The 13,821-nt window shown below is 49.7% G+C and overlaps 1 protein-coding gene across 1 annotated transcript; it reads right to left on the bottom strand.

Moving 5' to 3' along the window:
* Positions 1-82: 82 nt before the first annotated feature.
* On the bottom strand, positions 83-13,054 carry LOC129355062 (multimerin-2-like). Its single transcript, XM_055024613.1, is given in 12 exon segments — positions 83-1,555; positions 1,621-2,064; positions 2,429-2,762; positions 3,459-3,523; positions 3,526-3,910; positions 3,988-4,131; positions 4,214-4,617; positions 6,223-6,384; positions 9,424-9,521; positions 10,082-10,201; positions 12,883-13,006; positions 13,009-13,054. Coding segments are annotated over 12 exon segments (2,694 nt in total). The 3' UTR covers positions 83-1,187.
* Between the last annotated feature and the right edge of the window lie 767 nt (positions 13,055-13,821).

Below are 13,821 nucleotides of genomic sequence, written 5' to 3'. Positions count from 1 at the left end.
CCGGGTCAGAACCAGAACCACGAGTCCTCCATGTCCGCCACCAACCGGGTCAGAACCAGGAAGTGATGACAGCAGAACACAGTTTACACACAATAATATTTATTTCAATTGGGCGGCGGCGCCCTCTGCTGGTGAAACATGGTCCCTACATCTGAATAATTTTTTAGTTAAAATCGGTTTAGAAACAAAATATATTTACAGAACTCAAAGCATCACTTCCATAATAGTGGAGATATAATTATACACAATATTATTAAAAGCAATAATTTCATATGAACCCAGCAGGAAGCTTCTCTGGCCTCATGGATAAATTAAAGCAGCATGAAAATTTGTTTTAAACATTTTCTCACCACTTTTTCAGTCAGTAAATTATAAAGAACCAAAACTGATTTTATTTAAACTAAAACTGAACCACATTTATTATTTTATAAACATGCCAGAGTAAACCTCGGTTCTTTGAGGCTTTTGGAATAATTACATTTTATCTCTGGCTGCAGTTTGTTCCTGCAAGTGAAGCTGACGGAAAATGTTTTGTTTTTAGATCTTAAATTGCAAATGTTGACAATATAAAGTATTTTTTCATCCAGAAACGTTTTTACTCAAGAAACTGTTAAATTAGGAAATTATTAGCTTGGCTGAAAACAGATTTTCAAAGAAACTTCTGGAGTTTGTTGCCAAGTTTAGACAAAATATTTTCTAACCTAACAAATTTCTGTATTTTATTGTGAAAGTTTATCTTTCTTTTATAAATGAGGCCCTGAAGGCAGCGCCTGGTCGCTATGGTGCGTTCATGGCCTGTTGGGAAAAGTTTGGAGGAATTTTCTGCCATAATCTTGGAGCTCGGATTTTCAGTCTGAAAGCAGAATTTCCTGTCTTTTGTTCACAGGTTGCTACTATTGATAGCCGCCACACAGGCACACCTGCTAGAAGAAACAAACGCACCCAGCACAACACTTTGATTCTGTTGGCTGAGAGGTTGCCAGGTGACTGTGCCAAAAGGCGTTTCAGAAGCGAGCAGAGACTAAGTGTGAGACTGGAAGTCCTGCTTTCAAAATGAAAATGTCTCTTTGATGATGGCAGAAAAATTCCTCCATAAGAAATAATTTCCTCTGAAACGCCCATCCCTCGTCTCTAAGGTGCCAATGTCTGGAGGCTCCGCCCCCTGCAGCTGATTGCTGGCAGCGCCCTCAGGTGGTTGGCTGCAGCAGCAGCATGGCCAGCAGGTTGCTCTCTGACTCCGCCCACTCCGCCCTCACCTGCAGCCTCACCTGCTCCCCCTGCTGGAGCATCAGGAGTCCCGCCCCGCTCACAGGCCCCGCCCCCTCCACCTGCCGCTGCAGCAGCGTCACCGGAGCCCCGCCCCCTCCCTGGCCCCGCCTAAGCAGGACGTGGGCGGAGCCTGGCCTCAGGTCCAAGGTGAGGATGAACAAGTAGAGTCCGTCCAGAGGCGCCGTGAAGAGTCTGGAGTTCTGACCCGGTCCAAACCTGACGGTTCGGTCCGATCCGCCCACAAACTGCACAGAGACGCCTGATTGGCTGGATGGGATCGGCTTACCTGAGGAGGACAGGTGATGATGAGAAGGTGAGTTCTGATGCTGGTCTGACCAAGTTGTGACTCACCTGGTGACTCCCTCCGACTGCGCTGGCCGCCTCCTCTTCCTGCTCCTCCCTCACCTCCTCCCCCTCCTCCTCCTCCTCCTCCTCTTCCTCCTCCTCCTCCTCGCTTCCTGTCCCTCTGCTTCGTCAGCTCCAGCAGTCGGTCCAGCGGCAGCGTGTCTCCGGACGCCGCCAGCACCTCGGCGTTGCTGAAGACGTTCTTGAAGACCTTCAGGTGTTCCTCCAGGCCCCTCCGCAGCCAGAGCATCTCTGCCTGCAGCGCCTCCTCCTGTCCTGCAGGGGGCGCGGCGCTGCCGCAGGTGCAGCTCCGCTCCTCCGCCCGGACCAGCCTCTGCTCCACCTTCCTCTCCAGGTCCCGCAGGATGTCTGCAGCGCTCCGCTCCGCCTGCAGGAGGCGCTGGTTCTCCCGGAGGGGCTGGTCAGCAGCAGGAATCTCTTCTCTGCTTCCTGGTTATTAATGTTGACAAACATTCGTTCATATTTACTGAATTTATATAAATGTAAAATAATGAAACTGTTTCCATGGAGATATTTTTTTATGACCAGTTGGATAAAAATCAAAATAATGTTTTTAATTATTTCCAAATGTTATGCCAATGATTCTCTGACGGTACTAATCGGTACCACAGAACCTCAACAGGCAGAACCTCCAAACGGATCAGAACTTTATTTCCACTTCTTGTCAGACAATCTGATAGAAATCAATAAAATGGAAGTTTTATTGATTTGTTCATGTTTTTATGAAAATCATGAATCTTTTAGCTGCTCCATGTGATTCCAGGTGATTCCAGATGATTCCAGGTGACCCTACCTGCTCCTGGCTCCTGTAGCTCCGCCTCCTCTCTGCTCCTCAGCTGCTCCTGCAGCAGGCGGAGCTGCTCCTGCAGGGCGGGGATGGAGTGGGCCTCCTGGTCCTGCAGGGGCCACTCCAGGAACTCCAGCACCTCCTCGCCCAGCAGCTGCAGCACGTCGCTGTGCCGGATGGCGTCCTGCAGCAGCGACTGGAAGGACGCGAACAGCGTCTTCACCTGCTGGTCCAGCTGGACATCCTCGTCCTGCAGCGCCGACACCGACCCGCTGAGCTGGGCCTGGCCGAGGTCCAAGGTTCTGGTTCTGTTCTGCTCCAAGGCCAGGAACTGTTTCACCTGCAGGGGGAGCACCAGAGTTACCTTCAGTATGTAGAACCTTTGGTTCTGATTCTGGTTCTCTGAGATGAGTTGAAATTGTAATTTTCAGGACTGTTAAGGACCTGATAGTCCAGTTGACCCGGTTCTGTTGGGACCAGAAATTCAACATTTGAAACATTTGATACATTTTCTCTCTGCTCTGAGTCAAACCAGCCTGTTCCCCTCCTGGCCTGTGGGGGCGCTGCAGCAACAACCACTGCAGGAAACGACACTAGAACCTCTGAAGACGCTAAGAGTAACTTCCTGTTTCACCAGATGAACCAAGATGGAGGCGTCAGAGTTCAGTGATTTCTCTTTAGTCTTTGGCTGAAGACCAGGAGCCATTTCTGCTGCTAGCGCTAGGCTAGCATGTTAGCTTTGGTTGGATTTACCCAGAATGCCCTGCGCTGTAGTCCACTTCCTGCTTTAGGAGCGCTCTCCAATCTGCTTGGTGTTCACATTCAAACCAAACCAGAGTTCACTTGAACTGAACTCAGACCAAGGATCAGAGGTCAGAGGTCAGAGGTCAGGTGGCGTTCGCACCAACCGGACCAAAGCTAATAGACAAGCAGACTGGAGTTGTGTTGAAGCCGACTGAACATTGCTGGCAGAAATAATGCAGCCTTAGTTGAACGTGGTTCTATGATCAGAACCAGAACCTCTAAGTGAACGAACCTGCTCCAGATCCGCCTGCAGCGCCTCCACCGCCGGCTCCCAGTCGCTGACTCCGCCCCAAGGAGCCCGCCCACCTCGCTGTTCTCCTCCAGTTCCAGCCTGTTGTGATTGGCCAGCTGGGTGACGTTGGCCACGCCTCTCTCCAGGCGAGCCACCGCAGCGTTCAGGTCGCTGCATTTGCAGTCGCTGGTCATTTTGAGGTTGTAGAAATCCTTGTACAGGTTGTCCACGTCCTTGGTGTTCTCCTGCAGGTCCTCCTCGTAGCGCGTCAAGTTCGCCACCAGCCGCTCCACCCGCCGCTCCACCGTCACCTTGGACTTCTCCACCTCCAGGCCCGTCTCCATGAACAGAATCTGGCTTTTCCGCGCCGTCTGGTTGATCAGCTTCTCCAGATTCTTCAGCTGCAGCGCCATCTGCTGGGCGTCGTCTGAAGTGAAATCCAGCTCCTCCACCTGCACAGAAACACACCTGGCCTCCAGTCGACATGCTCAGCTCTGATCGGACCAGCCGCTGTCCTGATGGGACGAACCTTGGCGGTGTTGTTGACCACCATGTTGTCCAGCCGTGTGATGGCGTCCCACAGGGCCGTGTTGTCAGCTGGGCGTTGGGGGGAGTGCTGGGGGTCCTCAGGGGCCCGGTCCAGCCTCATTGCAGCCTGTGTTGCGTTCAGGGCCTGCAGGCAGACGTGGTTCAGACATTTAAAGTGGTTGGAATAAAACGCTTCCTGATTGTGACCACTGATGGTAGTTTCTGACCTGCAGCACCTCCTGCTGCTGCTTCAGCTCCTGGTCCACCTCCACCCTGAAGCTGCTGAGGTTGAGCTGCAGCTCGTCGTGCTGGGAGTTCAGTCTGGTCTCCGTGTCGCTGCGCCATTCCTGGATCTGCCTGCGGACGTTCCCGATCTGCTGGAACATCCTGTCCAGTTTGGATTCCAGCTTGTCCTCGGTACCTTCGTCTTGCCGGAGCTCCGCTCCCCGTCGGCTCAGCTTCATGTCCTCCACGTCTTGAGATAGCGCCCTCACATGGTGGTGGAGGCGCTCCAGAGAGCGGTTGAAGCCCTCCAGGATGGGGTGCAGTTGGGACAGGACCAGCGCCATCATGTCGGGGACGGGAAGGGCTGCGGGGACGTCTGGGTAAGGCAGAACCACGCCCTCTACGACTGACGGACACACAGTGAAACACCATCAGCGCTACAGAGAACAAACCGTTCAGGCAGCAAACGCAGCAGAGCAACACAGGATCATCAGCATCAAGACTAACTCTGCTTCTATTCTGGGCAAGAAAACCAACAGCAGAGATCCGAGGAGGGACCCTGAGGAACACCTTCTGGTACTGAATCATCAGCTCCTGATGAAATCACTCTTAATGTAGATGCTGATTAGGAGACATCAAGGTGATTGAAACCATACCTGAGGATTCGCTCAGAACTGAACCTCTGGTTAGCATCGCTAAAGGTTAGCATCGCTAATGGTTAGCATCGCTAATGGTTAGCATTGCTAATGGTTAGCATCGCTAATGGTTAGCATTGCTAATGGCACTAGAGCACATGAAGCTATGACTCTTTTGGTAAGAAGGAAATTCGTGATGCTAAACATGAACCTGCAGCTCAGAAACATCGATGGTGAAGGCGACTCTGATGCTTCACGGTCTGGGGACAATAATCAGGTGTCCAGATGGTACTGCAGGTCGGTGCGGTTTGTGAACCCATCCACCTGCACTCGTAGGTCCATAGGACAAAGGTCCGGTCCGGTAGGGACCACACAACACTGTCCATTGACTGGACGACAGAAAAACATGAAGAAGACACAAGTCCTGCTTGTTGCACTAGAGTCACAAACCAAACCGGGTCACAAACCAAACCGGGTCACAAACCAAACCGGGTCACAAACGCGGTGCTGGTTCTGCCAAGCGACTGATGGAAATGGAGCAGAATCTGCAAGAAGTCCGGTCCGGTCCGGTGCCGGATCTCCTGGTTCACGGACATGAAGACGATGAGACCAAACCTCCGGTTGGTTCTGGTCCAACCGGACTGAGGCATCCAGAGAAATATATTTGTATCCTTTCCGGGTCGGTTCTGGTAGGAGCTGAGGCCGACCCAGTCTGAGGTTCTGTTGATGTCAGAACCCGGATGTTTCTCTGTCTGCTGCATTAAAATAGAAGCGGTGACCCGTTTGGACCTGCAGGTTCTGACCAGAGAGGTCTCTATCTAAAGCCTGTCTGACTGAGTCAGAACCAACAGAACCTTCATCCCGTGGGAAGGTCCAAACCCGGTGCCTCATGTTTGCAGAGCAGCTTCTCACGCCCACGCAGCCTGAACCGGACCAAACCGGACCTCCCTGGGGACAGGTTCTGAAACGGACACAGATCCAGCCCAAGCTCTCCCAGAACCGCCCTCTGGGTCGGCTGTTGGACCAGTCAGACTGAAACCAGAACCTTCTGCAGAATCAGCTGTAGGTTAAACCACCGGGTTCTGGTTCTGGTTCTGGTTCTGCGGGATGGGAACCTCCACCTGGTTCTGGAGCCAAATTTCTGGATCTTTCTCTTGCATACATCAAGAACCAGAACCAGAACCGGTCCGACCCTGGAATAAGTTCTGGTTCAGATCAGGGCCGGGTTCTCCTCTCCCAGTGAGGTCAAAGGTCACTGAGGATGTGTGGGAAACAGGAAGTGAGGATGTGATGTCATCAGTGGTCATGTGACCAGGCAGCAGGAAATCCTCCATTCATCAGTTAAAACATTCCTCTGGTTCTGGTTCTGGTCTCACCCTGAGACCGGCTCCCAGCCGGCAGCCGGTTCTGGTTCTGGTGGTAAACCGGGTGGTGGTGAGTGGCGGAGCCATGTGGGTCAGAGGGGTCAGCGAAGGTTGTTTGATGGTCGTTCTGCTCCCGGTCCGGGTCGACCCGGCGCTGAAATCCATCTGGGTCACCTGAAACAGAGCAGAGTTCTGCTTCATTAGCAGGTTTGGGTCAGAACATGCCAGAAACGGGTCAACAGAACCAGACCGGACCGGACTGGGTTTCACCGTAGGACTGATGAAATCAATGGGAACCAGAACCAGAACCTCAATGCCAAGGGAGGTTCTGGTTCTGCGGTTCTAGTTCCAGCATGTTCTCCCTGCAGTTCCTCTCATTGTCTGCTCGGCCCACAGGAAGCAGCTTAACTCAGAGGCGTGGTGGGAGCGGACCCGACCCGATCGGACCCGACCCGATCGGACCCGACCCGATTGGAACCGACCAGGCCGCGCCGTGAGGAGGCTCTGCTTTGTTACGCTCTAAAGGTCAGAGATCTATTTTAGCGTTTGGTTCCCAGGGAGTAGAAATACTGCCGTCAACAACCGGACCCCTCAGAACCAGAACACGGGTCCAGTCTGGAGGAGGAACCGGCTCCTTCTGAGTTAGAGACTGAAAACAAAAACATGGCGGCAGGTTTCTCCAGCTGGTCCCTGCTGGTCACGGCGGAGGCAGCAGGGTGATGGGGGACCCATCTGTCCTTAGTAGAAGCAGCAGTCACTCCACCCGTCTGAGCTGCTCTGACTTTACAACCAAACGCACCCAGCAACTTCCTCTGAGCTCATCAAGACGTTTCCTCCCGTCTCTGCTCAGTGTGTGTGTGTGTCGGTGTGTGTGTGTGTGTGTGTGTGTGTGTCAGTGTGTGTGTGAGTGTGTGTGTGAGTGTGTGTGTGTGTGTCAGTGTGTGTGTGTCAGTGTGTGTGTGTGTGTGTGTCAGTGTGTGTGTCAGTGTGTGTGTGTCAGTGTGTGTGTGTGTGTGTGTGTGTGAGTGTGTGTGTCAGTGTGTGTGAGTGTGTGTGTGTGTCAGTGTGTGTGTGTGTCAGTGTGTGTGTGTGTGTGTGTCAGTGTGTGTGTGTGTGTGTGTGTGTGTGTGTGTGTGTGGGGGTGTGTGTGTGTGTGTCAGTGTGTGTGAGTGTGTGTGTGTGTGTCAGTGTGTGTGTGTGTGTGTGTCAGTGTGTGTGTGTGAGTGTGAGTGTGTGTGAGTGTGTGTGTCAGTGTGTGTGTGTGTGTGTGAGTGTGTGTGTGTGTCAGTGTGTGTGTGTGTGTGTGTGTCAGTGTGTGTGTGTGAGTGTGTGTGTGTGTGTGTGTGTGTCAGTGTGTGTGTGTGTGTGTGTGTGAGTGTGTGTGTCGGTGTGTGTGTGTGTGTGTGTGTGTCAGTGTGTGTGTGTGAGTGTGTGTGTGTCAGTGTGTGTGTGTGTGTGTGTGTCAGTGTGTGTGTGTGTGTGTGTGTCAGTGTGTGTGTGTGAGTGTGAGTGTGTGTGTGTGTGTCAGTGTGTGTGTGTGTGTGTGTGTGTGAGTGTGTGTGTCAGTGTGTGTGTGTGTGTGTGAGTGTGTGTGTGTGTCAGTGTGTGTGTGTGTGTGTGTCAGTGTGTGTGTGTGAGTGTGTGTGTGTGTGTGTGTGTCAGTGTGTGTGTGTGTGTGTGTGAGTGTGTGTGTCGGTGTGTGTGTGTGTGTGTGTGTGAGTGTGTGTGTGTGTCAGTGTGTGTGTGTGTGTGTGTGTCAGTGTGTGTGTGTGTGTGTCAGTGTGTGTGTGAGTGTGAGTGTGTGTGTGTGTGTCAGTGTGTGTGTGTGTCTGTGTGTGTGTGTGTGTGTGTGTGAGTGTGTGTGTCAGTGTGTGTGTGTCAGTGTGTGTGTGTGTGAGTGTCAGTGCGTGTGTGTGTGTGTCAGTGTGTGTGTGTGTCAGTGTGCGTGTCTGTGTGTGTGTGTGTGTGTGAGTGTGTGTGTGTGTCAGTGTGTGTGTCAGTGTGTGTGTGTGTGTCAGTGTGTGTGTCAGTGTGTGTGTCAGTGTGTGTGTGTGTGTCAGTGTGTGTGTCAGTGTGTGTGTCAGTGTGTGTGTGTGTCAGTCTGTGTGTCAGTGTGTGTGTGTGTCAGTGTGTGTGTGTGTGAGTGTGTGTGTGTCAGTGTGTGTGTGAGTGTGTGTGTCAGTGTGTGTGAGTGTGTGTGTCAGTGTGTGTGTGTGAGTGTGTGTGTCAGTGTGTGTGTGAGTGTGTGTGTCAGTGTGTGTGTGTGAGTGTGTGTGTGTGAGTGTGTGTGTCAGTGTGTGTGTGAGTGTGTGTCAGTGTGTGTGAGTGTGTGTCAGTGTGTGTGTGTGAGTGTGTGTGTCAGTGTGTGTGTGTGAGTGTGTGTGTGTGTGAGTGTGTGTGTCAGTGTGTGTGTGAGTGTGTGTCAGTGTGTGTGAGTGTGTGTGTCAGTGTGTGTGTGTGTGTGTGAGTGTGTGTGTCAGTGTGTGAAGGGGCAATGTAACGGGTCAGAACAACCCAACCCGGTTCTGAGAGGAAGCCGGCCTGATGGGTCCGACAGAAACGCTTCAGTTTCTGTTTCTCTGGAATGAAAATCTGTCGTTTTGTTAAAGTTTGAGTTTCCATTCAGAATCGGACTTTTATCCCTTAAATGTAAAACTTTTGGTTGATCTGGTTCTCCTGCATTTTCCGTTTCTACCCTTTTATGTTTTTTAACATCACAGTATTTGCTGCTGAACTGGTCGTCCACTTAACCAGTTTCACAAATCTGACATTTTTATTTCTCAGTGGTTTTCCAGTCCAAGTTCAAAGATGAAGAAACTTTATAAATCACAATGTTTGGATTTATTTCAGTCTCAGCATCAGAACCTCTTCAGTCCGAGTCAAACTTTATGTTTCTTGGAAATGTCCCAACATCAGAGGGGAAATCCTCTCTGGTCGTTGACCAACAGAGATAGTGAAGCATTGCTGCTGCAGCGGCAACCTCCTCTGCTGCAGCAATACTAACCTCTGCTGCAGCAGAGGTCATCGTTGCAATTCCCCAAGCTGCTAAAATCTCCAAATCAGCATCAAACGTTTCTACACATGAATTTCTGGTTTATTAACTTATTGTTTCTTTATTCTCGTTGCTGAACCAGTTCTGGGTCACCAGAACCATTTCTGGACCGGTTCCGTTCTGCTGTAAGTTTCTATGTTCATTATTAACTCTGATCTCACCTTCCTGGTCGCAGTTTGGACCTCCGTGACCCGGACAGCAGCGCCACACCAAGGTCGTGACCTCTTTCTGTTTCTGGCAGCCGGGCCGCAACCGGTACCTGAACAGAACCCTGACATTAATTCACTGGTTTACTCCCTGTTAGGGGTTAAAGGTTAACTATATTATCAGTTTTGATTTTAGTTAAACTAAAAATTGATCCTCCAACCAGCAGAGTTTTACTGGCTAGCACCGACCCAACAGAACCAGTCAGCAGAGGTTCTGGTCCATATTATCGCTGAACTGTTGTAGGGCTCATGGATCAGAACCTTCAGTCCACCAGAACCACAGTGGTTCTTTTGGACTTTGATCCAGAACCAGATCTGAAAGGTTCTGATCTTCGCGTTAAGGAACCAGGTTATACTGGGACCGGTCCACTGTGGTCAGAACAGAACAGGTTCTGATGGGGTCCAAAGTGAAGATATTTGAAGTAATAAAGTAAAAAAATAAAATAAAAATTTCTCCCCTCAGACGTTCAGACTGAACCTCAAGTGGCCCTTGATTGGCTGATTCTCCATTAGCATTAATAAGGTAGAGGACAGGCGTACCTATTAAATTGGCCGGTGAGTTTATTTTGTTGCATGGTGATCACATACACACATACTGGTAAAGGTGACTCACGTGGCCCTCTGGCAGCCAGGTGACTTGCGGGGACAGGGACTCTGATTCTGGACATGTCTCCGTGTTTTACACTCCTCGGCCACCAGCTGCACACTCTTCCTCACGAAGGCACACCAGTTCCTGAAACATACACACAAACAGTCAGCAAATGTATGGTTTTCTTCAGGATCTCTGGTTCTGATCCACTTCAGATTAAACTCATTAAGTCGTGTTTTTTCGTTTCCAGCCCAGAGTGTTTGTGTTTCTGCTCACTGAATCCAGGTTTTGCTCGAACTCTGTGATGTTTGAGGTTTTCCTCCTCCAGTTTGGCTCAAAGCTTCAAGATCATCCCATCTGAAGCTCTTTAATCAGTAAAACAACCAGGAATGTTTTGTTGGTAACAATGAGAACATTTACTTCTTTATTTAGAAGGAGAGAAACATCCTAAACTTCCTCTTTGGATCTGTTTGATACGCTGCTCTTCATCTGGAGCTCCCGTCATCATCATCTTCATCATGTTTAACAATCTACAGCTGATCTGAGATCAGTGAAGATTTGTGAGATATCTGGTGTCAGACTGAATCAGAGGTGATAAATCTGTTGAGGAACATCTGTAGCTCTGACTGCTGATGTGACCTAGCTGGGAATGATGCCTGCAGCTGATTGGTCGCTGCGTCCGCTCTGTGTTTGGTTTGGATGTTTATCCTGGAGTTTCCTGACGAAACGCGCCTCATGTTTCCCAACCAGTTCAGTGTTTGTGGAAGTTGTCCGGCTCCTTTCTGGCTCCTGGTGAGCTGTTTTTAAATCCTGCAGGAGTTCAGATGTTTGTTAGAATTTATCTGGATCAGAAGCTCCTCAGATCCAGTCTGAAGGGAACAGACGTTCTCCTGGTGAACCAACATGGCCGCCGTGAAGAACAGAACCTGAACAGCAGACTCCAGGTTCCTTCTGATCCGACCTGAGGCCCAGAAAACAGACACATTTCTGTTCCATTGTTCCAACATGTGGACAAATTGCTGAAACTCCTTTAGTCACTTCCTGTTGTGTCATTTCCTAATGAGTCACTTCCTGTGCAGAGCTGTGGGGGTCATGTTTCAACCTCAGAGAATCTGGCACTTCCTGAAAACTTTCCCTCACTTCATCTCTACATTTCCCAGAGTGTTTATGGAGTTTTCCTGCAGCTCAGTGAGGTGTTAGGATTCAGGAACATGGAGCTGAATCAGGAATGAAGCCATCAGTTACAGATGCAGGCCTCGTTGCTGTTCCCAAACTGACAAAAGCCTTGTTGTGGTTCTGGTTCAGTGATGATCAGCCGGCAGGTTGCAGTAAAAACTGAAGCTTGGTTCTGATTGCTGTGTCCATCTGATGACACAACCTTTTAACATCAGATCTTCCCTCTGCTTTAAAGCCAACAGCAGCTCATGATTAGTAAACTGGGACCAATTGATTGTTGAACTGAAACATCTCAAGGTGGCAGTATGTGGAGAAACTGAACCAGGCTGGGAAAAACAAGACCGGTTGGTTCTGTTGGTTCAGAAGTGGAACCAACACGGGCTTTGAGCCCGGTTCTGCTGGGATCAGAGGTGAAACAGCAGGAGGTCTGATCAGATCTGGAGCTGTCGCTCATCATTTGGACCAGTTTTTCCATAAGTTCCCAGCTGATCTCACTGGGAAACGGGGAATGTTTCATCCATGCAAGGCCTCCAAGGTTAAAATCAACAGATTTATGAAAACTTTGGATTGTTTGAGGATGAATATTGTCCTGCGGCTCATTTTTCATGTTGATATTTCAACACAAAAGCCTCCAGAGAGGAAGACCTCAGACTGAGAAGTGGGCTTCCTTTGCCTCTTTGAACCATTTCTCCTCCATGTTTCCTGTCTGTCTCCTCCTAACCCTCGTCTTTCTGACGTAATGGCCGCTGGACGTTTGTTTTGCTGTGGTCTCATCTCTGGTCAGGTCTGGTATAAGTTCCTCCAGAACGTCACGTTTTCTCCACCATAAGAAAATATCAAACGTTTCTGATTCCATTTCATCAGAGTTCAACTACATGGTGACCTTTGACCTCTGAACCACAAAACACCCCCCGAGGAGATCAAACTGAAACTAGAAACACAGAAAACTGCTGAAGCCTGCTTCCCATTTGAGCTCTCCCTGAAGCCATTGTTGTGTGTGTGTGTGTGTGTGTGTGTGTGTGTGTGTGTGTGTGTGTGTGTGTGTGTGTGTGTGTGTTATCAGGACTCTGCAGCAACCTGAAACAATAAGAGTCTCTGACATTAGGTAACGACTCCCTTTATCAGTAGACGGCCAGCTGGTGAAGGTCCCCGGGCTGCCCTCAGTGCCCGTCTGAAATTACCTCACTCTGACCATAATTCCCCCCACTGCCTACTTGCCTCCCAGCAGGATAATAAAAGTTATTAAAACATTTTATTGTTTTCAACAAACAGGGAAGGAAAGACAATCAGACCAGGGAACATGCAACTTTTTGGACTTCATGAGTGGTTCTGATGGGTCCAAAGAAATCATCCCCCACTCCGTGATACCGCCTCTACCAGGCTGAACCGCAGGAAGAATCCCTGAGTCATGATGGTTCTACCAAGTTCTGACCGACTGTCTGAATGGTCGGGTTGATGCTGCAGCAGAACCAACAGAACCGGCAGAGAGGATGAATTTAAAGATGATTGAAGATGCACTAACTGGCTGCTAGAACCAAACAGAACCCAACAAAACCCAACAGAACCAATCAAAACTCTACATGACCCAGTTCTGGAGGTCCAACCAGCAGCACAAAGCCTCTAAATCTGAGGCCGTTCTGGTCAGAAACTCACCGGATCTGACTGGAGAAATCCCAGTTCCTGCTGGCAGGAGGGTCTCTGTCACAAACCCTCTTCTTCCTCCCTCCTCCTCTTCCTCCACCTCAGGATCCCGCGCTCTCACCTCACAGTGGCGCTTACCAGTAAACCCAGAACCAGCACCAGTTTCTCCACTCCCGTCATGTCTACTGGCCGTGTGAAGCCCGGCCAGAACCACAGCTGCTTTTGAAGAGGAAGAAGAGGAGGAGGAGGAAGGGGAGGTACTGCCTCCTCTTTCCTCCCCTGGTGGATTTACTGGTAAATCCCCCAAGTATGAAAAATATGAACCTGAAGCAAATAGTCTTCAAACAGCAGAACTGTAGAATTAATTCTTCCAGGAATCATTAGAAAACATAGAAAACATTCAGCTCCTGATTGGAGTCCATTTTTCTGGCAGTAGGGTTGGAGGTTAGAGGTCAGCGGTTGGGGGTCAGGTGTTGGGGATCAGGGTTTTCCTGGTTTATTTTTTTCTCCTGAACAGCTCTAACGCCCCCAGTGGAGCCCCAGTTAATCTCTGGACCCAGAATCTGAAACGCTTTGATGCCATTTTTATAGATTTTTTTAAAACTGTGACTGAAAACTGAAAACCAAGTAAAATAAGAGAATAAGAAAGTAATGAAGTAAAAATAAGAAAACTCTGCTAAGTAAAAGAAATTGCCATTTTTACTGAACCTCATTCGGATCCAGGTTCAGTCACAGCCATGGCTCCTTTAAGGCTGCAGGCTGATCTGTGATGGGTGATTTAGAGTGACCTCTGACCCCATGAGGCTGAACCAGGTGCAGCAGAGGATCCATAACTTCAGGTGGTTCCTGATTGGTTACCGATGTTGGATCAATAAAGTTAGAATTAAATCTGTGTTTTGTTAAAAGTGTGAGGAAAATGAGTGAAACAGAGAAGAACTAGTTCATAG

The sequence above is a fragment of the Poeciliopsis prolifica genome, unplaced genomic scaffold, assembly GCF_027474105.1.
Source record: "Poeciliopsis prolifica strain line A6 unplaced genomic scaffold, Auburn_PproV2 SCAFFOLD124, whole genome shotgun sequence".
Classification (NCBI taxonomy): domain Eukaryota; kingdom Metazoa; phylum Chordata; class Actinopteri; order Cyprinodontiformes; family Poeciliidae; genus Poeciliopsis; species Poeciliopsis prolifica.
The sequence above is the reverse complement of the archived record's forward strand: the minus strand, read 5'-3'. Positions and strand labels throughout refer to the sequence as shown.